Source organism: Phalacrocorax carbo, chromosome 7 (assembly GCF_963921805.1).
Source record: "Phalacrocorax carbo chromosome 7, bPhaCar2.1, whole genome shotgun sequence".
In the NCBI taxonomy this organism is placed as follows: domain Eukaryota; kingdom Metazoa; phylum Chordata; class Aves; order Suliformes; family Phalacrocoracidae; genus Phalacrocorax; species Phalacrocorax carbo.
Window position 1 is genome coordinate 25,203,609 of NC_087519.1, and position 27,096 is coordinate 25,230,704.

The following is a 27,096-nucleotide window of genomic DNA, read 5'->3' on the forward strand; positions in this document are numbered from 1 at the left end:
TCACTGTTCACTCTGAAACATAATGACAGCAGCACCCTCTGCACTGCCAGGGTGATGCTATTGAATGGGGACCTGCAGCATGAGGAGGGACTGGGCACTGGGGAGGACATGGTGGCTTGTCCCACCCGGGGCTCCCTGCCCTGTGGCAGGGGCATAGCAGGGACAATCAGTTTTCCCACCTGCAGCAACATCCATGGGGCACATGCCGCTCCTCCTTGCCCTGTGGCATAGGGGCCTCCGCCACACCCGAGGGAGCTGCCCGGGAGCGGGGGCTGATTTGGGAGGCAGGCGTTCCCCTATGCAGGGCCACCACAGCAGGGCAGTGGGTGCCTGCAGAAGCAAGCACAGCCCTTTCCATGGGCCACTCCTGCCAACTCCTGCTTCCTGGGAGTGCCATGAAGTGGGGCACACATCCAGACTACCACCTCCTCCATGCATTTGGCCATTTTCTGGTCCCTGTCACATCCTGTGTCCCACGATCTGTCCCCACACACCTGGTGGGGGACACAGGGGTGATGCCACCAAAACCTGCCCGTGCATCCCAGCTGAGCTCTGGCAGCTGGCTGGCCAAGGAGAAAAGCAGCGGCCTGGTAGCAAGCAGCAGGCACCCATGCAGGCAGGGGCCTGGCAGGGGCATCTGCAAAGCTCCTCAGCTTTGGGGTGGGTCAGGGGGAGACCTGGCCATGTGGAAACTAAAGTGCAGTGGCTCCCTGCCTCTCCCTGCAGTCACCCAGGAGCATCTGAGGCAGCGCTAGATGCCACCAGGAGAGCACGGACCTGGTGAAGCACATGGGGAGACATGTAAAAAGGCGGGGGGGATACTTCCAAGCGAGAAGAGCTTCTGGATGTTTGTCCCCAGCCCCTGGCAGAGGCTGGCAGGCTTTAGGAGAGAGGAAAGTCCACGTGGAAGGAGGTGCCATGGGTGCAGCTTGGGGGGAAGCCAGCAGAGAAAGGAGGTGGTGTTCATGTCCAACCAGGCTCATAAAAAGATCATCCCCAAAGTCCCCCCAAAATTTGCTAAATAAATACATAAATATGAACATGAAGCCCAGAGCCAGGGTGCAGTGGTTTCCCAGGGTCGGTAGCTCCTCCCAAAATCCCTTTTTTGCCTTTTTGACGTCAAAACACAGTTTCTTTTCATTCACTCTGTGCTTGTCCCCGTGGCCCAGTCACCACCTGTCTCCAGCCCATCCCATGCCTCGCAGCTCCTAGGGCTGGCAGCAAAGGCTTAAAACCTGTCCCAGAAGTGCTAGCTGAAGGCACGGCAAAGACTCTCTCCTCTAGGCTAAGAAAATAAATAACTTCTCCGATGTGCAAGGGTTGGTGGACAGAAAGCCAGTGCAGCAAAACATCGAGTGCCCTTCAAGAGGATTAAAAATAAATAAGTGAAGCTTGGTGTTTTCTCTGGAGCACATTAATTTGCAGCTCTGCCAGGGTGGGCAGGAGGCGAGTATTTAAATAAAGGGAAAAAGAACCCAGTCCTAGCGCTGTCCCGGTGAACACACTCCCCGCATGTCGGCCTGCCTTCGCCCACTGCTTCCATCCCGCTGGAGACGATGCTTGTGGTGGTTGGGAAGAAGCCTCCAACGCCTTCCCAGGACAAATCATCCCCACCAGGCTTGGGGTGTGTGTGTGCGTGCTTCCTCTCCCTGCCGCAGAGTGGGAATTTGGGGACAACCCGCAGCAGGTGGGTATCTGGGACACTGAGTGCCTCTGGGCTGTGGCTACTTGCACACTGCTTAATCTCGAGTTCGGTTTCTCCTCTTCATGAAAAAGAAGCTGCTCTTCTGGGGGGGGCCCAGCAGCATTGGCACTTGGCTTTTATGTGTAATTTTGACCTGAAAAGAAGTGAAGAACCCAGCTCAGTAAGGGGGTCCCAGGCTCTGAGCTCTTCTGGGCATCCCCCAGCCTGAGGACCCAAGAGAGTGACTGACCCAAACAAGCTGGGAGCCACTCAGCACCCAGCGTTGGGGTGAGGAGCCACTGCCACCCCCCAGCAGGGTCATTAAATACTTTGTTACATGGGAGCAACAGCTCTGGAATCAAGTCCAGGCAGTGCTGGGATGGGCAGAGGATTTCTCCTCCAGGCAAACTGCCTGCCAGATGGTGGGGCACCCCACTGCAGCCCCCCTGGGAAGGGATGCTGCTGTGCTCCCCTGCCCAGCTGAGGATGAGCGTGTCCCTGTCCCAACGGCTCCCACAATGGCTTTCCATGGGCTCAGGGATGGCATGGGCGCAAGACAGAAGTCGCAGGTGGCCAGGCTCTGCGGTCACCCACCAGCAAGCACAGGAGCCTCCCTACAACTCCAGAGGCTTTGCCACGCTACATGGGGAGACGAAGCTGCCCACCTTGCTGCCAGCCCCTGCCCACCCCAGCTGCCCACAGCAGAGCTGCCCCCTCCCCAGGGACTCACAGTACAGGACGGCTGCATCCAGGGCTCTCCATCCACCTGCATGGGCAGCAGCTTGGATGTCCTGCAGGGTGCAAAGAGAAGGAACACAGGGTGACATAGGTGCCACCTTTTACTGTTGGTCAGGTGTTCAGCCGGCATGGGGACAAATACCTGATGGTGACGGATGAACACTGGGCCAATCTCTTCCCAGCACTCTTCAGACCTGTGTAGATCTGCCCCATCTCCATTGCACCCTCCAGCCCCACCACTTCCAGGAGGTGGTCGCTGAGGTCTGCAAGAAAGAGGGAACCGAGTCGGTCCCCCTGTCCCCAGGGATCCCCTGCCTTCTGCTGTCATCTGAAACATTAGGGCCAGCACAGTGGGGCTGGTGACATGATGAGAATGCACCACAATGTTCCCTGTGCCCCAAAACTGCTGAGCTGGGTGTTTGCAGTGTTGGGCAATGCTGCTGTCTAAAATCACTGGAGCAAAGATACTCCTTATCTGAAACAGCACCTGGCCCTGCACGGCTGCAGGGTGACAGCCCTGATCCCCACCAGCTTTTTGGATGCTTGTTTGCAGTGTTGTATGAAATGGTGGTAGAACCACCCCCCCGGGGCCCTGGGGTGCTGCGGCCCCCTATGAGCTGGGATGCATGGGGGAATCCTCCCCAGGAGGGGTCTGCTAAAATCCCAGGGCATCACCCCTTTTTCCAGCTCCTCCTGCTCTTCTGGGCTGCCAGCAAAGGTGCTGGCTCACTTTGTCTCTCATTCCTTTGGGGTCCTCTTTCACGCCTGGTGAAACACTCCCCAGGAGAAGCCCCCTGAGCCCCCCACGCCCTCCTGCCCACCTGCAAGTAGGTAGGTGCCCAGGGGACTGACCCCATTGCCTCTCACCACCTTTGGAACTGGCCTTTGCTCTGCCCCGCTCCCTGCTGCCTGTTTCCATGAGCTTGCCCAGTGAGGGACAGCTGGTGACAGCCTGAGGCAGCCAGTGACACCACCATCCTGGCAGCCACACATCACGGGGGCTGTTTCCCATCCCAGCCCCAGGCTGTGGGAGGTGGAAAATATGGGCACTTTGCCTATTTTGCTGGCTGCTTTCTAATCCACTGCTCTCTGCTGGGTAACCCTGCCAGCTCTTTGGGCTGCCTGCACCCTGCCCATGCCTGCAGGGATGGCTCTAGTGGCTGCAGCAGTGGCTGCAAGGTGCTGGCCAGGGCACAGCTTGGATACTGTGCTGTTCCCAAATCCCCCCAGCCAGGCTGGCAGCGCTGCGGCAGAGCCTGGGAAGATGCTTACAAAAGCCATCGCTGCCAGCTCTGCAGCTCCACTTCCGACTCCTCCTCTGCAGCAGCGGGTGCCTGGCCCTGCAGCGGCAGCCCCACGGGGCACTGGGGGCTGCCCAGCCTCACGCCCACAGGTGATGGGTCCTATCTGGGCACCCCCTGAGCTGTGACTCCGGAGGGTAGGAGAAAAAGATGGCTGGCAGGGCACAGGAGCCATGTCCACTCCGGCCACCATGGGCAGGGCATTACCAGCCCTGAGAAATGCGCTGCTGGGCCATACCCAGGCAGGCAGAGCCACCCCCTTTAGCCAGCTTGGACAGATCATTCTTGGCGTCATCCTGGCACCCGAACAGACAGCGAGCCAACAGCAACACCTCCAGTGCTGTTGCTCCAGCACCACATGCACTGAGCCACAGCCAGATCTGGCAGCTGCTCAGCTCCCCCATGCTAAGCCCAGTGACCCCATGCACCCCACAAAACCCCATCGCCCCCAGGCCCCACCACTCACCCTGCACACAGAACTTGAGCTCCTTGGCATCGGTGACCACCGTGGTGTGCAGCTTCTCCGGCGCTTTCTTACCCAGCCGGTTGTAACTGCGCTGCTTCTTGATCTCGCCCCAGAGGTTGGAGCCCCCGTACATGCTGGGGATGTTGAGGACGGCAATGCCCTCCAGGGACGCATTGCTCAGGTCCAGCAGGGTCCCGTCGCACTGCCGGGCACACAGGCACCGTCAGGCCACGGGGTCGCGGGGAGCTGGTGCCTGGCATCGCGGAGTCCAGCCTCCTCTCCCCGCCTGCCCACCAAAGGAGCAGGGCTCCCTGAGCATTGCATGCTGCCGGATGGTCCCCAGAGTAAACCTGCCCCAGGGTGGCACAGGCAGCCCCAGGGCAGCTGGGACTGGAAGTGCAAACAAATACCTCTGCCTTTGCTTTTCTAGGGCTGACAACCACCACCTCCCCTTCCTCATGCTGCTTTCTCCTCTGTTTCAATACAAATCTTACTACACATCTGAGATGGCAGTTTCAAAGATCATATTTCCTACAGGAGCACACAAAACCTCAGCCCACCTTGGTGCTGTGACCCAAAATAGGATGCAATACCACCTCAGCCCCAGAGCAGCCTCTATTCAAGCATCTCCAGCACATGCTTCCCTACCTCCCTTTGTTCAAATTGACCACAAAGAATCAGAAAGTTTGTCTACTCAAAAACTAACTCAAACCAGTTTGTCTTCAAGCCCAATTTGGAAACTAGAAATGAGGCTGGAAGGAAATGATAGGAAAGGTGTCAGAGGAAAAAATGTCAGGTTTCGGAGAGAAAACTGCAAGGCAGCACACAGAACTGGTATCCTGGGCTTGCTGTCGTACAGCAGGACTGCCCTGCCTGAAGATTCCCTGTAAAAGGTAAAATATCTGTTGCCTGCGGCTTTCCCACAAGACTGGAAGCAGCAGCCATGGAAATGCATTTCTTAACTTCAGGTCTTCTCACTCTTACACTACCCAGACGACACTGGGTCCCCTTTCTAGACACCTCTGGAGGAAGCAGCTGCTTTCCCAAACTGTATTTTCTCTAGAGCATTCGTATTTTCCTTTACACATCTGCTCTCTGCCTGCCACGCTATGCCTCAGCAAATACCAGCACACTATTTCTTTGCATTTTGGTGATGTGACGACATTTCTGCCCTCTCTTGCTTTGCCGAGAGGAATGTGAATGGGCTGGTGAACCCCGCTGCTGCTTTGACTCCAGTTGTTTTTCTCTAGCAAAGACTGAAGGTCTCGAGCTTAGTTTTAATATCCTGTTGGTAAGGGCTGAGCACACCGGCCACGTGTATGTGGAGCTGGGTGCACACACAAGCATCTCTGTATGTTCAGATTGGCTTTGCCTTCCCCGATGCTCTGAGATCTTATTTTTAGCCTCATGTTGAAAGCAAAAGGCAGGAATCTTCTGGTTTGGGAGTGAAGAGCTGTCTCTTCAAGGCTTGTAAAAGATGTAAAGCCTTTCGTTCTCAATACATCTTAATGATATTATGATTTGTAGGAACAGAAAAAACTAATGCTCTGAGCTGCAGATACCAAGCAAGAAGGCTCCAATTTCTCGTGGGATGGACAACACATCCCATGACTGGCTGACCATCGCATCGCCTCTGACCGCAGGCATCTTTCCTGCCTGCCTGCGAGGCGGCAGGTACCAACCTGGCTGCGGTGGGATGGGAGCAAGTTGGCTGCCTGGAGCTGCCCAGGCTGTGGGATTTCTGGGGATGCTGTGGGAGTCTGTTCCTGCCTGGGGGTGTGCGGGGCAGGCAGGACCACGGCTGCCCACGCACACACATGCAGGGAATGATTTCTTCCCATGTAGCCCTCCCCTGTTGACGTGCCAGTGAGCTACAATGGGCTCTTTGAGCAGGGGCAGCTGACAGCACGCTGGCAGAGATGCTGGAAGTAGAAATTTGCAGCTGGGGAAAAAGCAAATTCATTTCCAGGAGCTGTAGGGGAACGACTGCCAATTTCCAAAACAAAACTGCCATTTCTCTGCAAGGCTGGCAGTTGCCTGGGAGCAGGAGGGAAGACAGGCTGCCGCTTTCTACTTCAAATACTGTGGGATTAACGCTTTCCTGCCGGCACAGTGCAGCCAGTGCCAACACAATGCTTGGCGGGGAGTGTGCGGGACACCTCGCAAGGAGCAGGACACACCTTCTGCCCATCTCTGGCAGCATGGAACACCACAGACGGACTTTATCTGCCCCGGGATGCTGGTGCAAGGCTGGTGAAGGGGCTGTGACCCTGCTCGTGCCCCTTCCCACCAGCTGCCGAGGGCACAGCTACCCGCTTTGGGAAGGGCTGAAACTCCCCACGCAGAAAAAAGCTTCAAAGTCCCCCTGCCCACAGTCGCATGCGCTGCACTGCACCACCAGCTCCCAGGGCTCTGCCTGCTCAGGCAGGTGCTGCCTGCTGCCAGTGGCCCTGCGCCCACTGCCTGGTCAGACCCATACCAGCCCTTTGTGGCAAGTGATGTTTTTTTCCCCTTGCCCTCAGGCCTGAGTGATAAAAGGGTCATTTATCCAGAGATAAGGAGAGGCGGAAGTTTACAGCAAAGCACAGCCCAAACCCCCACACGAGTGGAGAAATGACAGCACTCTTAGCAACCGTGGGCCCTCCTCCCCACTCTAATTAAAGGCTGTTTCCATGCCATCCAATGAGGGCTGGGAGCAGACGTGGAGTTTATGGAGAGAATATTCCAGGCACACTCTTGAATACAGCTGGAAGTGGGGGGAAAAATACAGGGCTGCTATTCTGCCTGCAGCTGGCCAGCTTTGTAGCAAGCGCTGCGCAGTGGAAGAGCGGGTCCTACCAGCCACCCCGCATCCTCCTGCTGCCGTAAGGGGTCAAAGCCACCACGGCACCCTATCCCCAAACAGCCAAAAGCCCTGCCCAAGGGACCCAGGGGTGACATCTCCCAAAAAGCCTTTGTGCTGTGGCTGGAGCCAGGGACCATCCCAGGAAGCCCACCTCCAGCTCGACGTAGTCGTGGAGCTTCTTGCAGGTGGCCGCAAAGGTCTCTGATGTCCCAAATTCAAAGTACCACAGCTTGTTCTTCATCCTGGTGCACAGAGACATGTCAGCATCCTTCTCAGGAGCGGAGCCTCACCCCAGTCTCCCCCTGCCCAGCTTTCTGGAGCCATTGTGATGGGGACACAAGCCATCAATGGGGACATGAGCCATCATGGGGAAGGAGCACTGGTGTTACAGCCCTAGGGAGCTATGCAGTGGGACAGTGGGTGGCTCAGGTGGACCTGGCTCTGACAGCCTGCAGAGCGGAAGGACGCACGAGCTGCATGGTCCCTCAGCATGGGACGGGTTGCCTCCACTGGCTCTCAGGGTAGCTGAGCATGGGTTGTTATCTCTCACAGGGCTGCTGGGGACAGGGTACCCCATGGAAGGGATGTCCCCCACCTCAGCACCCTACCTCACACCCTCCCAGCTCCCTGCCAGGCAGCCCCTGACCACTGCTCATCCCCTCTGTCAATCACTGTGCCAGGCTTTGAGAGGGAGCTGTAAGCTGAGGGGAGCTGAATTTCAGAGCAGGGACACTTAGGTCCATTTGGCGTTCTTCTAGCAGATATTTCTGACCATGAAGATAGGGGTTACAAACTACAGCTCCTGCTGCCGTCATACCATTTCCATGCACCCTGAGCACAGCGGGAGCGAGCTGCAACCTGCTGCCTGCCCTGCCCTTGCTGCCTGGCCTGCTCCTGCCAGTCCTGGAATTTGGTGCTAATTGTAAAGCATGAATTGGGTGTGCGGCCAAGTTCGAGCAGCCTGCCACCCTGCATGGGGCCCCAAAGACGCACCCTGGACACCCACTGTGCCTGGCCCCTGCCCCCCAGCCATGCCTGGCATGCCCCCTGCCTGTCCCCTAAGGCTGGCCGAACACAGGCTGCCTCCTCAGGGCTGCTGCCCATCCCGTGGGGACAGGAGTGAGACGAGCCTGGCGGGAGGGGAGCAGGCTCCAGCATGTCCCCTCAGCATGGTGCACGGTAGTGGCAGGGTGTCCCCCTGCACCCATCTTTCAGGGAGGACCACGGGAAGCCCTTACCTGCTGTTGAATTTCTCAGGGTGCTTTTCTCGCATGACATGGAAGCGGTGGGCAATGGAGGCGTCCTATGGGGAAAGGGAGCACAGAGATGTCAGCGGTGCAGCAGGGAAATAGAAACCACCCTCTGTGCCTCACCAACAAGTGCCAGGATAAGGGGGCTCAGGTCTTCACCATCACTGCCAGCCCCCATGGCATAGGTACTGTGCCAAGGACACGGAGGCACCCTCAGCCAGGCTGCTTGCAAAGCATTGAACGGGCTCACTGAGCGAGACATAACAGGCCCACTTGGCCTCCTTCCCTCGTCACAGGAACTCTGCATGGAGGTGATGCCGAGGGAGTGATGAAGGGCTACCGGCAGGGCAGCAGGGCTCTGCGGACACTCCAGGACCCTGCACCCCAACAGCTCCACTGGCTCTCCTGAAACTCATCACAACCTCTCCTATGTGGTGTGGGGAGCGTTTAAGCCTGACTCGGAAGCTGTCACCAAATGCCACCTGCAGTGACATCACCTGGTGTTAGCAGGAGCTGATGTGAAACTAGAAGCATCCAGCAGTGCTGCCAGGTGGGTGACCCATGCCATGGTGGTACCGCTCAGGCACCCATGGCCCAGGACAAAAACGCTGCAAGCCCCTGGAAAAAGCAGTGCTTTCTTCCACTTTGCTGTTCCCCCAGAGCCCTGCTGCTCCTGGGATTGACGCCCGAGGCTGGGGTAAGTCCCCGTGGCATGGGGCTGCCATCCTCCCCGGGCTCCCTAACCCTCCCTGGGTTAGGAGAACATGGGGGAGCACAGGACCGAGCACCAAAGCAGGGCTTTGCCGATGGGTGCCATCTCAACAAAAGCTTCAGGTGGGGTGTCCATCAGATCTCAACCCATCCCTGAGACCCCAAAGTTCCCTGAAACTCATTTAAGCTCCTCATCCACTTGCTCTTGCAACATTCCCAGCTGGGAAAAGCAACATTCTGTGCCTATTTATGCATTTAAGCGCTGCCTTTACAAGTTAGAATAAAAACCAGGAAATACCAGGAGGAGGAGGGAGATTGGGAACATGAGCAACGAAGAGCTGGGAGGGAGAGTCCACGTTTGGGAGATTCAAACTCAAATGTAGAGTTTCACCAAACACTTAAGAAAGGCTTTTATGTCTCTTAGGAACATCACCAGGCACCAGCCCCTGCTCTGGGAATTAACCTGGGGCTGGCTTGGAAGAGGGCTAAGGGTGAGTCTAGGAGGAGACAGGGAGGGAACCATGGGGGGCTGGCATCCCTCAAGTGCACCCGCCAGGCTGGATGGCTTCAGAAGCTTCATGGAAGCCAAGGCATTTACCACTGGATGGGAAATCTGCTGGATTGGGTGGGTTTGAGTCTGCAGCTCGCCTGAGGACCCAGGTCACAGCTCCTGTGCTCCACCAGCCTCCAAAGCTCTTCCCTCTGCTTTCCTGTTGCTGGCCAGCTCCAGTGGGCATGGCATAGTCTGGGCACCTATTATTAGCCCTGTGCTGTGCTGCTCTGTCCAGCTAAAATGCATGTGCTGTGCTCTGGGCTGCCCTCAGGACCCATCCCTGCCCTGTGGTACTCACCACCCCAATGGAGAAGTAGTTGTTGATGATGGTCGACGGGACAGGGTCTCCATTGGCCTCTGTGTCGCTGGGAATGACATCAATCTGCCAGCGATCCAGCATCACCTCCGTGCTGTGCTCAATGTCTTTCAGGACCTTCATCAGGTTGCCTCCTTCATAGCCTGTAAGGGAAAGAAGGTGGTTGTCAGAGGAGGATGAAGAAGGGTGAAGGGGATCATGGCCATATCATGTGGGGCTGGAGGTAGCTGGGTGCTGAGCACCCAGGGCAGCCTGGGGCTGGTGCTGTGGTACCACCGAGATGCCCAGCTCATCCTTGCATCTGTGGCGGAGATTTCAGCTAATGGCTCTTCCAGATTAAAAAGGTTGTGGGGCAGGACCTGACTGACCTGGGTTTAGAAAGCAGTGGCTGCTCTTTTTGGAAGGGGTTAGAAGCACCATCAGGAGGCACCAGGGCTGAGATGCAGCCCCAAGCCTCATCCCAAGAGCCCTCCCTCCCCTGGGATGGTACCCACCCAGCCACACTGGACAGTCCCTGTGGGCCGTCTGTCCCCCAGGTGATGCCCCCCTGGCCTCACCTCCTCCCCAGCGCAGGCACCGGGCCAGGTCATTGCCCGTTCCCAGGGGCAGGACAGCCACCGGCGGGTGCTTCACCAAGTTTGCCTTGTCTGCAATTCAAGGAGAAAGAGGGATCTGGGGCTGAAAGGGATCATTCCGTTCTCCTCCCGTGTCTCTCCTTGGCTGGCACCCCAGGCGGGGTGAGCCCGGGGGTGATGTTCTTGGCCCCACTCTTGCCAGGGATTCCCACAGGAGGCTGCTGAGGATGCAGGTGGATGATGCTCTGTGGGAGCATGGCCCGTCCTCGCTCACCTATGCAGTCCAGGATCCAGCCAACTGTGCCATCCCCTCCACAGGCCAGGATGCGGAAATCTGGAGTGTCCCGAAAAAAGCTCAACCTGGAAAAAGCCAGGAGAGACAAGGGGTGATGTGGGGGAGCAGGGGCTGGTGGGAGGGGGCAGATGTTCAGCCACAGCATCTCCATACCCTGGTGCAGGCCCACCACGGTCCAGGTTGTACACTTGGCGTGGATTGAGCAGGTAGTGAAATTTCCGAAGGACCCTAGGAAAAGAGAGGCATGAGGGATGCCAGAGGTGAGTCCTCCTCCAGGAGAGGTGCCAGGGCAGCCCGAGGTACTGGCAGCCCCTGACCCTGCGGCAGATGCTCTCCCCAGGCAGGACACCACCTACCGCTCCCCTTGCCTTCCTCCACTCTTGGGGTTCACAAAGACCAGGAGGGGGTGAGTTCCGGGCCGAGGGCTGATCTAGAGGGCAGAAAGCATGGCTGCAAATGCCTAGCCGCCACGGGGCTTGGCATGCACCTGCAGCAGGGCTCACCAGCAGCCCAGTGCAGGAACCTACCTGCAGTCCTTGTCCATCCACCGTGGTAGAGTTGAACTTGAAGCCCTGGTTGTCCTCAGGGCTGGTGCTGGCAGGGGAATCGCTCTCTGATCTCCGGCAGTGGGACTGCCTGTCCTTTGGGGAACAGAGGTGTGGATGTGCATGCCACCCCAAGAAGGCAGTGCCGGCAGCCAGGGGAGAGAGGTCAGCGTGGTGATTCCCAGCTGGGTCCCTGCCGTGGGACAGCAAGGTGGGAGGCACTTACCAGGACAATGGGGCAGATGTAGGAAGGCAGTAAGATGTGGTCCCGCAGAGGGCCCCCGTCACACTCCGGCTTCACATGGGAGGCACATTTGTTGTGGAGCTGGAGGGGGCGGGAGGAAGGGATGTTGCGCAGGGGACACCTGGCCATCTCCTACTTGTGAGCCTCTCCTCCCCTGGGGCTGGCCATGAGGGGTGCATTGTAGGGTGTACCCCGGGTCCCCACACCAGCATACTCACAGTAACTTGGCACCAGACGCAGTGCAGGCCAGTGATGCCCTGGTAGCACTTGATGCTCTTGTGGCATCTGTCGCACTTGACGGGGGAATTGCCCTCAATCCAGGTGTGCTGCATCACCTGCAAGGCATGGGGGGGACACTGTGGGCGCAGCATCCACCGACCCACAGGCACCTCCTCTCCAATAAGGGCTGCCACTATGGTTTCACAGGGTCGCCCATCCTGCAGGGATGCTGATTGGTGCTGCCCTTTCCAAACCAGCCCCTCACATGGCCACCTTCCCTCCCTCCTGCTCCACACAGCACATCAGGGACATCCATCCTCCACCCAGAGCTGTTGCAAACCTTGGGGCCAGGGGTCCTGAAGGTTCCTGGGGGCTGGGGCTGGGGCCTGCCCTGCCAGGCTGTGGATGCTGGGAATGCCTGTGAGCTGCTGACCAGGACCTGAGGGGCAAATCCCAGGGGAAAAAGCCATGGGGGACCAGGGCAGGAGACTGAGTGGCCAGCTGCTGCCTCTGGAAGGGCTCCACGGAAGACGTACAGGCTCAGAGACATACTGGATGCCTACTCACACTAGTGTTTCTCTTGGATTTCACATAGGTGCTGATGCAGGAGGCAATATCTTTGGACACGCACCTCTCGTGGACAGTGTACTTGCAGACTGGTGGGAGAAAAGAAGGTGGTGAGCATCACGCCCTGGCACAGGTGCTGCCCCCTCCCCGCTCACCCTGCAGCACCCACAGGGCTCAGCACCGATGGGGGTCAGTCCCCCCTCCCTGGGGTGCTGGGATGGGGCCGGAGCCGCTGGCCCGGGGGTGCAGGGGGCCAGGACTTACAGGAGCAGCAGAGGCCCTGCTTGCGGACCCCCAGCAGCATGGTGCGGCAGAAGTTGCAGTAGGCAGGTTTCTTGAAATGCTTCAGCCTCCAGGCGTGCTGTCCATCATCCTTCACATTCTGCAGGGCAGGAGAGCAGAGGGTGAGGGTGGTCACTCCCCTGCCAGGGGTCCCAGCCCACCACTTTTATCAGCTTTTCATCACATAAAAGACCCCAGCATGTATGGGAGTTTGCTACCAGCGGGACCATGGGCTCCCCCTGCTCCCCTTCTCCCCAGCGTCCCTGACGCTGTGTCCCCCCACTCCCCAGGGATGTCTGGCTCCTGGCACTCCTGGCACTGAGCTCCGGCTGCGCACAGCCCGTTGACACAGCCCGGCTGCAGGGATGCTCTGCCGGTGGCCAACAGGAAGAAGGTGACTCCACATCTGGGGCCAGGCCACTGCCACCATGGGGTGACCAAAGCAAACCTCTTACATCTGGTTCCAGGTACGAGTGCTTTGCAGGAGCCACATAAAGTTCCCTGTTTTCTTGAACCTTCCTGCCAGCAAACCTGTCTGCCCTGCCTCTCTGTGGGAAGCAAACACTAAAATGGGCACTGGGGACCAAAAATGTGGATTTTCCCTGCAAACTATTACCTGATGGCCAAGGGATGCATCTTGATGAAATGAAACCCAAAAGGACGAAAAAACAACACAGGGAAATAAGGGAGCGGTCCCAAACCACCCTACCTCTGCTCTTTGAAGCTTACTCCAAGAGAGGAGCTAGCATTTTAGGTGCTCGTCTTATTTTTGGATTAACTATTCATTGAACTGGATGGCGCTACGATCCTAAGGAGTGAGCCCAGCCTGCTTGGGCATGGCAGCTGGCAATGTCTGCAGCTCAAAACTGAGCTTGTGAAGATTTGGAGGGCAAAGGCTGGTCAGCAGAGGCAGGGCAGGGGTGTCTGCAGGGACCAGGGGTGGTGTGAGGTTGTGCAGCCAGCCAGGCATGCGGCATGTTGCTGTGGGTAGGGTGCCCTCCCGTGGTCCCTGCACACCCTCTGTTGCCACCCTCCGTCTCTCACGGCCGCCAGCCCTGGGCTTTCCTCCCGGAGTGGGCAGGGTAGCTGGCTGTGGCCAAAGCAGGCCCCTGCCTGGGCACTCACTGTCTCCATCCCCAGGAGGACCAGCAAGGGGATGGTGGTCATGCCGCCCCTGATCCACTCCTCCAGTGTCACGGTCCCATCATGGTCATAGTCGATCTCCTCCATCATTGCCTTCAAGATCTGGAGGAGGGAGGAGACACAGTGACATGGCGATGCTGCCCTACGAACCCTGGCTGCCGGCTCCGGATGAATGCCCCCACGGCCGCCCCAGCCCCGGCACTCACAGGCTTCAGCTCGGTGGAGTCCCACTCCAGATACTCAGCCACGTGCACCATCTGGTTGATGATACGATCCAGCTCCTGAGCACAGAAAGATGCCGGCACCCAAGTGATTAGGGATCGCTTTGGGCACAAGCAGCGTGTCCAGCCTCCAGCCCCCAAGCTGGGGATGTATCAGGTCTACATCCCAATATGCCCAAGGCCGCCCTCTGCCCCTACCCGCACAGGGTGCCAGGGACACCCCACTTCTTAGGCGGTGTTGGGTGCTGCTCTCTCCTCTGAGAATCTGCCAGAAAATCTGCAGTGGGTTTTCCCTTGGAAAAACTGCTCTGATAAAACAGATTTTTATTTGCAATGGGTTTCAAGGGACATACCCAAAGAACAAAGATAAAACCTCCCGGGGAGGGGAGGGGGGGGAGGCAGGGGGGGCAGTTGTGCACAATTTTTTATTTTCTGAAACACTGTGAGCTGATGCAGAGCTACAGTTACTGGTGGGTGGACCTTCTGGAGCTGCTGCTGCATGCTGCAGAGCTGGTGTGCATCCCCCAGCCTCACGGTCCAGCCTCCCAGCAAATGCTGCTACCTTCCTCCTCCCTTCCCATATTCCTATTTAGCTTGGAGTACCTCGCCGGGGGAGTGGGCACCCCGATATGGCCCTATGTGTCTCTAGCCCTCCAAGCAGCCCTAGCTTTCTCTCCCAAGGGAAGGCTTACCGAGCTGTCCAGGAGGCCGTTTCCATCAGTATCGTAGAGGCGAAACATAACTGGAGGGAGAAGAGAAGCCAGATGCCAGTTAGAGCCCAGCCCCAGGGTACCCTGGGCAGCCAGCGTGGCTCAGCCCAGGTAAGATGTAGCCCAAGCCTGTACCGGGCTGCAGGGTATTGGAGGGAAGCTGTGGCCCCCCAGTTGCCCCTCTGCCGGACATGAGTATCAGCAGGCAGGAGCAGAGGTGTGATGCTGAATGGGGTCCTTTTCTAGCCACCACCCACATGGGAGCTGGAGCCAGATCTCCCAAGTGGTTTTAACGTTTCAGCATTAAAAAGGGAGCAGGAGTGCCCAGCTCCACACCCCTCCTCAGGCAGACCCCCCCAGGTGATGCCTCTGGCCATTGGTCCCCCCTCCACACAGCATGACCAGCAGCCTGTGACCCCAGGGTCCCACTTACACTCCAGCTTGTCCTCTGCCCGTCCTCTCTCCAGCAGGGACAGGTAGCAGACGATGTCCTTCAGGTGGACCACCTGGGCCAGTGGGGCAGGAGGGGGCAGGGGGGAAGCTTTCAGCGAGCTGTGGCTCTTCCTCAGGCTGAAGGGTAACCTCTTCTCCACACTCCTCGTGGCTGCAGGCAGGGAGGCAGGAGGATGAAGGCCATGCACAGGGGGACAAGGAGCCATCCCCAGCCAGGAAACACGGCTGGCAGCATGTGAACTCCAGGGCAGGGACAAATTCAGCACGGGGTAGGCAAGGCATGGAGGATGCAGGGCTGGGTGCCATCGCAGAAGCAGGGCTGAACACTGCCAGTCGATCCCTGGGGTGCAGACCCCCACACCTCCAGCATTGCGGGTACAGGCAGGATGAGTGGTGGGAGCCCAGGCGGATGTGCCCTGCTGGGGACAAGCATCCAGCCAGGAGGAGTGAGAAGCTTGGCTGGTGGTGGAACAGCTCGCCTGGGTGCTGGGACAGCCCACGCTTGCGGCTGCCCGCGCCAGCAGCAGCCTTTGACAGATGGCTGCTCCTGGCAGAGGGGCCTTTCCCAGCACTCCCCTCATCCGTGGCTGGCAGGAGCTTGGCTGGAGGCAGCCGTGAGTCACTGCTCTGATTCCCCCTCTCTAGGAGCTGTGACATTGACTGGTGGGGGCTCTGCAGACAGGATCAGTGGCTTAAGTTTGCAAAGCAAAGTTGTCAAGATGCCAGGACCCCACCGAGTTTGGAAGGTCACTGCCTCTGTGCTGGGGACCTGACCAGCTGCACCGCTGGGGCAAAGTGCGGCTCCACAGCTTGGGAGACTGGGGAGGGCTTGTCACTGCCTGCATCCCCTGTGGAGCCCCAGCCAAGCTCACCTGGCAACTGAGGGCTGAGCAGGGACCCAGAGGAGATCTTTGAAGAGCCTGAGGAGTTGTGAACAGAAGGGGTGCCGGTGGTAGACTTCTGGGAGGATGACCTGGACCAGCTTGGGGAGGTGTTGGGGATCGATGCTGGGATGAGGGATGCTGGCTGTGGCTCAGCCACATTGCTGTGGCAGCTCTTGGCCTCAGGGGTGTGTCGTCCCAGGGCACTTAGGAGTGTTTTCCCATTGATCCCTACAAAGCAGACATATGCCTGTGGGCAGTGTGACACCAGGGTGCGTGTGCCCAGCAAACCTCTTCCTCCAGGAGACCTGCCTGAGTGCTAGTAGCTCACTCTGGGTCCTCTGCTAGCCCAAAAGCAGGCTGGCATCCCAGCTCCAGGGCTCTCTGAGGAGCACCACAGGTCATCCCTCACCCTCCTGCCTGGTTCCGTGGCTCTGAGCAGCACTCCTGTCCCCAGGTGCTGGCTGCCACAGTGCTCAGGACCAGGAGGGGAGGACGTGGTCTCCCACCACTATGCCTCAATGTGGCAGCTCAGCACCTAGGGAGGGTTCTCCCTTTTCTTTTGCAGTTTACAGTCCTTTCAGCAGATGTCTCCACATGCTGCGAATCCACCAGGCAGGGGCCAGGGCAGGCAGAAGCTGGATGCCTGGCACATGTGCCCTGCTCCAGGTGCAGCAGCACACTTAGTGGCCACCCGTGCCAGTACCTGTGACAGGGGCGCAGGCCACCTCTGTCTGGATGGGGATGCTGGCATCAAGTGACTTGGGCTCTGAACACGCAGAGGAAAGGGAGGAATCAGTGCAATGGCACCGTGTGGGTCCCCACCCCAGGGAAAGCCCTCTCCTCCCCAGAGCAGCACAGGGTCCCTGGGAGCCCGTCAATCAGAGGAGACAGAGCTGGGCTGTGTGCTGGCCCCAATGCCACTCACTGGTGGTTGAAGGTTGCCACCCTACAACCTTTGTCCCCGTGGGGCGGCATGGGAGTGAGCCCAACACGCCATGGTATGCCCGCTGGGCAGCATGAGCAGGGCTGGCTCACCGAGGGTGTTGAGCTGCGAGACACTGGGGCTCTGGCGCTGGGTCTCGGGGGAGGCTTGGCATATCTTACGCTTGAAGGAGGTGAAGAGGTGTTGGCAAAGCTCCTCGGGCACATCTGCCTCCAGGTAGGTCTTCATAAAAAGGCAAAAGCCCTCGTAGTCAATGGGCTGGGGAGGTGACAGAGGAGGATGATGGAGGTGCCACATGCATGCCATGGGAGTGCAGAGATGCTGGTGGCAGGGGTGTCCCATGCCCTGGGTCCCCCTCACCGGGCACACCAGCTGCAGAACCCTCCCCAAAACCACCAGCTTCCCAAATCCCAGTGGTGGAATATAACCTAAAGGAACCCTGAGGCAGCAGGGCCAGAAAACCCCAGTGCCAGGTGGCTGCTGGGGGCCGGCAAGGCTGAGCCGGTCCAGCGGCATTGGGAGCCACACATGGGAGCCACAGCAGCTCGGGTAGGAGATAGGGAAGCAGCAGCGAAATGCAGATCCGCAGTGGGACAGCACTTGCAGGCAGTGGGGCCCCACAGATGGTGGGCTGCTTGCTGGAGGGGCAGGAGGCTCTGACAGAACCAGGTGTTCAGCATCTAGCAAACAATTGAGGAACTAAATACAGACTTTCTGGCACAGCTAAAAGAGGCTGGGGGTGTTGGAGGCAGAGGGGTATAACGAGCTGTGCTCTGAAAGCCTCCCAGTCCCCTGCAGCAAGGCACAGAGCAGCAGGACCCTCCAGCCCACCCCCAGCCCCTGGGAACTATCGTCCTCCCAAGGTCTCCTCACCTCCTCCTTCCCTGCTGGACATCCCCATCAGATTGGGACATTGCCTTCCTGATGGCCTTTGCAGCCCCAGCTGGAGTGAGGGTCCCGTGGTGCCCTTGAATAGTGAGGTAGTTTTGCTGCCCTTCCTTGCCATGTTCAGCCCACTGATTTTTTGTGTTTTGCCTTGTTTCTAGTGATTATGGTCCCTGTGAAAGGCTCTGTCCTGCTGGCACACTAATAGGTCTCTCTGAAAGCACTGTTTGGCAAAAATAACCCCAGCCTACCCCAGGCGAGAGCGAGAAGACACAGGGCCTTCCCCATCCCTGCGCTGGCAACAGCAAAATCATTTGCTTTTGGGCAAAGAGAGAGTAAAACCCTCCTGGCTTCTGCCTGGCAATGAGATGCCCCAAAATGCTCTCAGCAAGGTAGCCTGCAGCCAGCACAGGATGGCAGTGTGGCCACGGGTCCTGGCAGCACTGGTGGATGGGGTGGGATGGCTACACAGCAAGCCTGGTCCCCAGGATGGCTGGAGAAGAACATGGCAGGGGGCTGGGAAGGATGTTCCCCATCTGTGGGAGCATGTTTCCCAGTCCTGGGAGCGTGACTATGGGGAGAGGTGGAGGGGTGGACAGACAGGTTTGCTTTCTCCCAGCTGCTTTTAAGCTGCAGGAGCTGGGCTGGGGGAGCTGGCTGGGAGCGGGAGCTGCCAGCAGCATGGGGGGAGGCTAGAGGGGACAGTGCCATACCTTTTCAGGGTTGTACCTCGAGAGCACGCCATCCCCATGGAACTCTTCCAGGACATCCTTGAGCTTCTTGGTGGAATCTGGGGAAACAAAGGCATCACACTGAGCATGGCGCCGGTGAGCCCCCTTTCCTGTTAGATTACCGTTTGGGGTGGTGGAGACAAGTTTATCTTCTGGATATACAATTTCTGGTCCTCTCCATGCTTGGGAAGGGACCACGGTGCCCTGCTTTTCCCTCCCCACTTGGAGCGCATGTAAAGCTTGCACTTCTTCCTCCTACCTGTATGAAAATAAACACAGACCTAGAGTGAAGCTGCAGTACTGGGCAAGGAAAGCCCGGACCACTCCCCAGTGCTGGCTGCTCCAGGGCCGATGCTGAGCACAAAGCCTAGCCTGCCCCTGCCCCTCCACTCAAGCTTTGGCTGGCTGCCACCATGCTGAGAGCTGGTGACTGCTGGCACCCCCTTGGCAGCCCAAGCTGCCCCCAGAGCCTGCCCTGGGCTACCCATCGGCATCTCCAGGAGGTGCCAGGAGGGAGAAATAAAACGGTATGGCTCCATGCAAACTTCCACACAAACAGTAGATGGTCCATGATTTTCCCTGGCTAGGTGTCCTCAGGGCTGGAGCGTCTGGAGGGACATCAGTCCTTCCAAAACTGAGAAATAAGGGAAAAATGGAAAAAAAGATTGAAGAGAGGGAATGTTGAGCCCTAACCTTCAGACACATATCTCTGGGCATTTCCATTTAAAAGGCTTTCAGACATGCCAGCCCAGTTAATTACTATGAAATTCTCTCTCCAAGCTGAGGGGCTGTGCTGGCTCCTGCTCCCCCCAGCCCTCCACTGGGGATGCTGGGGATGGAGTTTGGTGCTGGACCACGACTGCCTGAGTTGCCTGGGGCGTGTCTGGGTGTTGCAGTACACAACCAAGGACCAGCATGTGCTCAAGCAGGGGGCTCCTGGCCCCAGGGCTGGGGATGACCTGTGGGAGGACCCCTGAGCACTGCTCCCCAACCCAGTGCCAGGCCACGCTCCCAGGGAGGTGGCAGCTGCCCGTGCTGCAGCCTTGCTCACCAAACTTTGATTAATGAAATGAAGACGTGTACATCTTCTGAGCTCAGCATTACAGATGGCATTTTATGGTCTGTCATTTAAGAAAGCAGAGCCTGTTCTCCAGAGAGGCAGGATTAGATGCAGAAAGCGATGCTGTGCACACACCTCTGCCCGCAGCCCTGCCTGCCCCTGCCTGCGATGTCTGGCAGGCAGGCAGGGGGCTGGGAGCATCTTGCACTGGGATGTTTCTATTGGGAGATTGTGCCTCCTCATGCTGTTCACCTCGACCCTACAATGCACAGCAGCCCCGAGGACAGCCCTGGGGGGCTCATGGGGTCCCCTTTGCCTCCCAGTCCTCTCCTGCACAGCCACAGGAGCCCACTCACCCTGGGACCATGTCGCCCCTGCAAAGCAATGCCCCTGAGATTTTAAGTCCCTTCTCCCTTTGTTCCACGGTCCTGGCTGGGCTTTCCTGCCCATCCTGTCCTGCTCTCAGTGCCTCCCCAGGCACCTCTCCATTGCCCACTGCACACCCACTTAAACACACCCACACACTGGCTCTCCGGCAGGCAGGACCTCAAGGACCTGGTTTCAGACTTCTGGGCTTTGCCCAGGCTCCCTCCCCAGCTCCCTGCAGCTCCAGAACCCCACAGCACTGCCACCAACCTCCTCTCCTCAGCAGGAGCTGCAGGAGAGGGTTGCTCTGCAGAAGTGCAGAGGATTGGCAACCTGAGGCAAGCTGTGAAGCAGCTCTGTGTGTTTAGGAAAAGACAGTCTGCTTTCCTCACTGGCATTTTGATTCGCTAAAGAACGTGGGAGCTGTCTGCCTTCGGAGGGACTGAGCCGTGCTCACATGTCCATCCCGCAAAGCAGGGGAGGTTTGTGCTCAGCTAAATCCTCCCAGGTGCACAGGCATGAGGACTCCTCTGCTGTGCCCCATCACTCAGTGCTCGGGGTGGGGGACCTTTGCAGCTTTCCCACCCAAAACCTAAGAAGTCACCTAGTTCTCCACGAGGACACCAGGGACGGGTAGGACACCAGTTTAGCAGAAATCAACAGGACTTTTAAAACCCGTCTCCCTGTCCCAGGGTGGATGTGCGGGGGGCTCAGGATACTTACAGTCTGTGTACTGCTGAAGCTGGGCAAACTCGGTGGGGCTAAGTGAGATCCACCCGCCATCACTCATCTTTGGGTGGCACAGCCCACTTGGGTGGGCCACAAGCCACTGTGCTCCCTGGGCCAGGCTTGGCACTGCAGGTCCCAGCTGGCCACTCAGTCACATCGGCACACGTAGGGCTCTCAGCTTGCTGGCATCATCCCGCTGAGCCCGTGGGTAGCAAACCCCAGAGCCAGGAGCAGCCAGTCAGCACCTTCCTTCCTAGAGCAGGGATAGAAAGAGAGGAGGGGGTCAGCAGTACCCTTCCCGTGGCAGGCAGAGGCTGGCTCCTGCCTGCACAGGCTGCCCTGCCACCACTTTCCCCGGGGGAGAGTTGCCTGCAGCAGTGCTGGTCACTGGGGCTGGCACAGAGGGTGTGTGAGCTCAGAAATGGGGTGCAAGGGTGTTTTCCCAGCTGGGGAGGATCCCCCACCATGGATGTGGGGGACCCCTGCTCCAGGCACCCCGTGGGAATGGAGATGGGAGTGTATCAGCTGCAGCGGGGGGCCAGCAGAAAAGGGGGGGCAAGCACAAGGAGAAACACAGAGCACCTTACTGTGTGACTGTCCCCAGGGGCTCAGCATCCCCGGGGGAGCCCCTCTGCCATGGAGCCAGTGCGGTGCCACCCACAACAGCTGCAGCTCTTGGTGGCCAGAGGATGCAGCTTGACAGAGGCAAGGCAAACACCACAGGCAAAGAAAGGAACTTGCCACCTTATTTAGCCCCAGCATTTTCCAGGGGAACCCAGCATGATAGGAGCAGAGGGAAGGACACAATTAATTAGAGAAGACTCAGTGCCTGCCCACAGCCAGTCTCTGGGATAGACCTTCTCCTTCACCCCAGCCACACAGGGCAGCCTCAGTGTTGGCAAGGAGATGTGACCATCTTCATGGGGCTTCTGGGATGCGACTGGGGAGCACTGCTGCTCAGTCCCCAGCAGTACCAATTTTCTTTACTAATGTTATTTTGGCTTTAACTCCAACTGCTGCAAGTACTCCAGGGCAAGACATGGCCCAAGGGCAAAGCCCCATGTTGGCAGAGGAGGGAGCGCTGCAAACCGCTTCTCGGGGCTACAGCAAGAAAGGTGACCCTTGAGCGAGCAGCACAGGGCTCACCACCCACCCAGATGGCTGCCAAGGGGTTTTGCAGCCACAGGGAGCAACTGCACATCTGGAGAGAAGGCCATCAAACCCTGGGCACACATTTTCTGGAGTTAATGGCTGTGCTTAGTCTTGCTCAGCCCTTTCCTCACAAAAGCAGCCAGGAGCTGCAGCTCAGAGCGTATCCTGTGTCACTGCTGGGGAGCTGCTTCAACCCTGTGCCATGTGGGGCTGGCTGGTGGGCATGGGGATTTGACTTATGGCAAATTTTGCTGGGTATAAAGCTGTGCCCTGCTAGGCATGCTGCTGCCTGAGGATGCTCTCTCCCAGAGCTGGACAGATGCTGCTCCCCAAAAAAGCTCCTGCCGTTCTCACCCGCTGCTCTCCCTTCCCTCTGCTGGCAGGAGACAGGCCCGGGGGCGCAGCCACCGGGGCTCTTGTCCGAGGCAATTCAGTCCCATGGCCTGCGGCTTCTTGGTGGCTCTGAGCCTGCCAGGAACACAGCAGGGGCTAAGCTGGCAGGGGCTTGGGGACCCCATGAGATGCTTCTGCTGCTCCTGCCCAGGGCAGTGGGGGGAACTGCTGTCCCAGGTCTGGGGGTGATGATGCTATGTGTCTGCAACACATAGCCCAGAGGGAAATGTCACCTCCCCACCCTTGCTGGGGGACCTGTCAGCACCGTGGCAACTCACATCCAGCCTGAGGCCATCCCAGCTCATCCCGGTGCCTCTTTGTCCCCATGCCACCAGCTGGGGACAGGCCGGACACAATGGTTTTAGGGATAGAAAAAAACCTACCCAATGTCTTCCCACACTAGCATAGGTTTTCTGTGGATCTTCGTCTTGGGGAAAGCACATGCAGGAATATGGTGTTTGCACCTTTCCAAGATGAAGGGTTTGTCCCAAGGTATCTCTGAGGCTGGTCCAGAAGAACTCAGTAAGAAACCCTTGATGAGTGCACACAGGTTCTGTTTCCTGGCAAACGAGCCATTTCATTTGACCAGAACTTACTTTTTAATCCTAAATTTATATGAGAGGCTGATAGAGCAGAGCTGGCTCAGACTGGAGAATAAAAGGTGAGGGGAGGGACCTGGCTGGCTCCAGCTGCCTGAAGGATTTCGGATGCACAGGGCCCTCCCGCAATGGATGGCTGCAAAAATACCCCTCATGTCTTTTAATGGCGGGTTATGGAGCGGCACAAAGCAATACAAGGAAAGCAAAGTGGAGCTAATTGGGCCATCCCTAGGGGCTTTCCCCAGCAATTGCTGGAATAACAAATGCCACTTCTCACGCGTCAGCCTTGGATTTCAGGAAGGGCAGGAAAAAGCCTCCTTAGGAATCCAGCTGCTGCTCGTTTGGCCGCCCTCTGAATTGTCAGCAGCAAATTATGTTCTATTAAATCAAATTTGCCTCTCTCTAAAAATAGCTCCCCTACTAGTGTTACAAATAACACCAGACTACCCTGCCTGAAAGCACTTACCAGGACGCAGCCCGTCTCCCCCTCCTTGCTCTGTGCCCGCCAGCCGTGCACGTGGGCTTTGCCATTCTGCCGGCACCAGCAGTGTGGCGTGACTCAGGGTGGCTGAAGTACCAGGGGATGATGGAGAGGGGGGAGCTGGGAGGGCTCTGAGCACCTCCCAAACCTCACAGGGGATTAGCTGGTGCCAGAGCCCTTGGGAAGTCCCCCCACAGAGCATCCTGCCAGCTGCGGGGCCAGGCAAGGGAGCTGAGGGCTGGGCGAAGGGTGATGAAGGAGGCACCACAGGGAGCATTGCCGGGTACAGGCAGAGGCGCAGCTCAGTGGGAGCCAGGGCCCAGCCATGTAGGGCCTGAAATGCTCACGTCAACAAGGGAGATGCCAGGCTGAAGCTGGCGATGGGCCAGTCCTTGTTGGCGAGTGGGGCCCGGGCAGGCGGCGGCAGGGCCAAGCCATGGGCAGTGGGCACATCTCAGTATCCATGAGAATGTGCTGCCCACGGGCACCCTCAGTGTCCAGGGCTGGGGGGGCTCCTGGGAGCAGTGATGGGAAGGCAGAGGAGCTGTTTTTCCAATCAGCCACCCCTGCCCACAAGCCTCCCAGCCATCCCCTGGCCACCCAGCACTGCTGATGACAGAGGACCCAGCTCCTGGGCTGCTCCCCTGGCACACAGCACAGTGCCGTGGGGCTTGCCGTGGGTTTGGGAGGGCTTGTTCCACCAGCACCTGGCTGCCCTCTCTGGGACAGGAGCTAGCAATGGAGACTTAATTCTGCCCAAGGTGAGGCAGAGCAACCCTGGGGCGGTGGGACGGCGGCCTCCAGTTGCCGACAGAAGAGTGGCTGCTCTCGCAGAGTCTCCAGCCTTCAACCAGCTCCGCAGGGGCATGCAGATGGGGCTGCAAGCGCATGCCCTGCCTACAGGAGACTTCTGCTTCAGATGCCCTTTGGGAAGGAAAAACATCAGCTCCTCGAGCTTCAGGAGACAGACGAGGAGGGAAAGCTCCTGCTCTGCATATGCACACTTGCACGTGCAGAGGCTGTAGCTCTCTGACAGCAGCAGGGTACGGCATGGCCCGAAGCCAGGCTCTTCCCTGCATCCCTGGCTGGGCCCACTGAAAGCCACAGTCACTCACAACATCTTCTCCCAGGGCAAAAGCATGGTGGGTCCCTGCAGGAATGGCATTTTCCAGCCTGCCCGCCCCATCTTTTGGAAAGATCAGCCTATTTTTGTGTTGGGCTGGGGAGAGGCCCCTGAGACAGTGGGTGGAGTGTAAATCCCTCCTGTCCCACTGCAGCAAACAAACCCTAACCAAGTCACGCTCAAACTATTTTCTGCAATGACAGGAGAATGCACTTTTCTGCATTTTGCCACCCCAAGAGGACACTCAGAATCTGCTTTTTCCATTCTTCCTGCCTGTTGCTCTCTCCACATTTCCCCGGCCCTTTGCCCACCCACGCAGAGCCAGGCACACTGTCCTGCTACCTCGCACCAACTTTGCTTTGGGTGCCACGCACCCTTGCAGCACCAGAGCAATGAAACGTGCTGGCAGGGGTGCCTGGAGTGCCCAGGCAGGCAGTTGCCCATGAACCCGCGCCCGCTGGCCATGAGCGAGCACCTCTCATGGGGTGCTCCTTCCCATCTGGAATACCTGCTTTGTGCCGGCTGCCTTCACCAGTGGTCCAGCAAACAGAGGTGGTTGTGGTGTGCAATCCCAACACCCCCCCCCATCTGCTGGGACCACCTTGCTGGGCCTGTGCACCTGCTCCCAGCTGCAGGGCATCCTTCCCTGGCAGCTTTTAAGCAAGTGAGCAGTGTTTTGAGAGGAGATGCTCCCCTCTCCCTGACTGCTGCATTAAAGGACCAGCAAAGCTGGGGAGAAGAGGCATCTGCCACCGTGACCAGCTCTTGCGTGGTGGGTGCTCTTTCCCACACAGCTGGGCTGCAACACAGGAAGAGCAGGGTAGCATGGCTGGTCCTCTGGCCCCGGGATCTGGCTGCGGATGTACCTACTCTCAACCAGCTGCTGGGAGAGCTCTGCTCAGCCCAGCTGCATAGGGAGAGCAGGGACCCAGCTGGGGCTGACCCCTCCCGCCAGCCCACCAGGGCCAGGACAGCTCAGCTCACACCCTAGGGACACCAACAACTTCCTGACTTACTACTGTTGCCTTTTTGGAGAATAATTTTGCTGGCTGACTTCAAAGCAGTCTGGATCTGAGCTAGGACACCTTTTGAGTAAGACCTGTCCCCTCGCCTCCTCCTCTGCAGGTCTCAGTCAGACCAGAGCTTGTCTCGCAGAAAAGCCCTTTCCCGCACCAGACAGGGAGGCAGTCGCTGGCCCTGCAGCCTCGGGGCTGGGATCCACCCTGGGCTCCTGCCTCCATCACCTCGCACCTCCAAACCCAGGGCTTCCCGCTGCCGGCACAGGGAAGCCCCACCTCTCTTTACACAGGAATCCTGCAGCAGTGAGTCCCATGGGTGAACTGCACCTTGTGTGGGACAACACTGAGTTCCTGTAGCCTTGAAATATGTGCGTCTCCCCTTTCATCCCCTGAAACAACCTGAAGAACAAGTTGCAGACAGCCTCCTTCTGCAGGCCAGGCATGCTGAACACCTCCTCGGTCCTCCTGCCCTCCAAAGCAAACGGCCACAGTAATTTGTACTTAACAAGAAAGACACTAACGAGCTTTTCCAGCCTGACAGCACAGGGGAACAGCTGACTCGGACTGTTTCGGGGCCCATCGAAAGGGTGTGTGGTTTTATAGCTAAGCTGAGAACCGACACACACTGAGACACCAGTGAAGATCGCGTAGCCTCCCCAGGCTGCGTTAAAGGCTTGGTGGCAGCCATCTTCTCGACCCTGGGGGACAAGGGGATGCTGCCCTGTCATTCCCAACCCTTAAGGCAGCTTTCCCCCGCCCCGGGCACCCCAGCTCCTGCACCCCAGTGCTGCCCCGCTCCCCGAACCGCTTCAAACCCGGCCCAAAGGCCTCGGGACGGGGTCAGGACCGGCTCGGGGGGCCGTCGCGGACTCCGAGGGCACCGAGCAGGGACCTGGCAGGAGGTCGCGGCCAGGCGAGTGGCGGTCCCGCGTGGGTTGGGGGATTTTCCCACGGCTGGAATGGACCGAACCCACGGCGGGTCCCCACTCGTGTCCTCCCCCTCCCCTTGCCGCAGCCCCGCGTCCCCCCACGCCGCTGTCCCCTTACTTGGAGGCGGCGGCGCGGTGACATCGGCGGCGGGACCGGCCAGGTCGCTCCGGTGGAGGCTCCGGGGCTGTCGGCCTCGCTGGGCAGCCCCGGCAGCTCCCAGCTCCCTCGGCGAGGCGGAGCCGGGCGGGAGGATGCGGAGGGATGGAGGGATGTGGGGGGATGCGAGCGGGCCCAGCCCGCTCCGCTCGCCTCCGCCGGCACCGGCGGGCGGCCGGGGAGGGGGGAGGAGGAGGAGGAAGAGGAGGAGGAGGAGTTGGAGGGAAGAGCCCGGCGGCCCCGACCGCGCCCCCGCCCCTCCCTGGGCCCGGGGCAGCGCCGGGAGGGATCGTGGCGGGGAGAAGCGACCTGCAGCGGAGCCCGGGAGCCGCGTTTCCATGATACAACTAATTTATTGTGAATTCCCACTCCCCCCCATAGTGGCTGTCCCCATCTCCCACCGGCCCCGCACCGTGCCCTGAAGCCCCGCCGCTCGCCGTTCTCCATCCCCATTCCCATCTCTGGCCCGCTCTCTTCCCTGCTGCTTTTTACCCCCCTGCACCTCAGCCTCTCCTGCTTTTGAGCAG

At 58.7% G+C, this 27,096-nt stretch overlaps 1 protein-coding gene across 3 annotated transcripts; it reads right to left on the minus strand.

The window, feature by feature from the left end:
- Window positions 1–1,281: 1,281 nt before the first annotated feature.
- On the minus strand, window positions 1,282–26,770 carry LOC104050768 (diacylglycerol kinase beta-like). Of its 3 annotated transcripts, XM_064457048.1 has the most exons (26): window positions 26,531–26,767; window positions 20,711–20,969; window positions 18,544–18,620; window positions 17,038–17,203; window positions 15,991–16,230; window positions 15,099–15,269; window positions 14,648–14,697; window positions 13,941–14,015; window positions 13,717–13,836; window positions 12,574–12,691; window positions 12,310–12,398; window positions 12,083–12,181; window positions 11,742–11,858; window positions 11,506–11,604; window positions 11,262–11,375; window positions 11,091–11,164; window positions 10,888–10,962; window positions 10,714–10,799; window positions 10,422–10,511; window positions 9,847–10,007; window positions 8,273–8,337; window positions 7,186–7,276; window positions 4,190–4,391; window positions 2,565–2,685; window positions 2,415–2,475; window positions 1,282–1,838 (listed from the first exon to the last, which is right to left on the minus strand). In XM_064457048.1, exons 2-26 carry the CDS (start codon window positions 20,775–20,777, stop codon window positions 1,740–1,742), a joined length of 2,727 nt encoding a protein of 908 aa, XP_064313118.1. In that variant the 5' UTR covers window positions 20,778–20,969; window positions 26,531–26,767; the 3' UTR covers window positions 1,282–1,739. The 3 variants fall into 3 exon arrangements, with proteins under 3 accessions (XP_064313118.1, XP_064313119.1, XP_064313120.1); XM_064457049.1 differs by lacking the exon at window positions 12,083–12,181 and having other exon boundaries at window positions 26,531–26,766; XM_064457050.1 differs by lacking the exons at window positions 1,282–1,838; window positions 2,415–2,475; window positions 2,565–2,685 and having other exon boundaries at window positions 4,325–5,073; window positions 26,531–26,770.
- Window positions 26,771–27,096: the final 326 nt, after the last annotated feature.

Bases quoted from the DNA above. Each gene is read 5' to 3' on its own strand.
- LOC104050768 (XM_064457048.1), bottom strand. From the start codon at position 20,777: ATGAGTGATGGCGGGTGGATCTCACTTAGCCCCACCGAGTTTGCCCAG. The intron at 11,859-12,082 runs GTTTGCAACAGC...CATGCCTTGCAG, and splicing joins TCAGGACCCCTGGCCCCAAG to GTGATGCAGCACACCTGGAT. The intron at 8,338-9,846 runs GTGAGTACCACA...CTTTCCCCATAG, and splicing joins ACTACTTCTCCATTGGGGTG to GACGCCTCCATTGCCCACCG.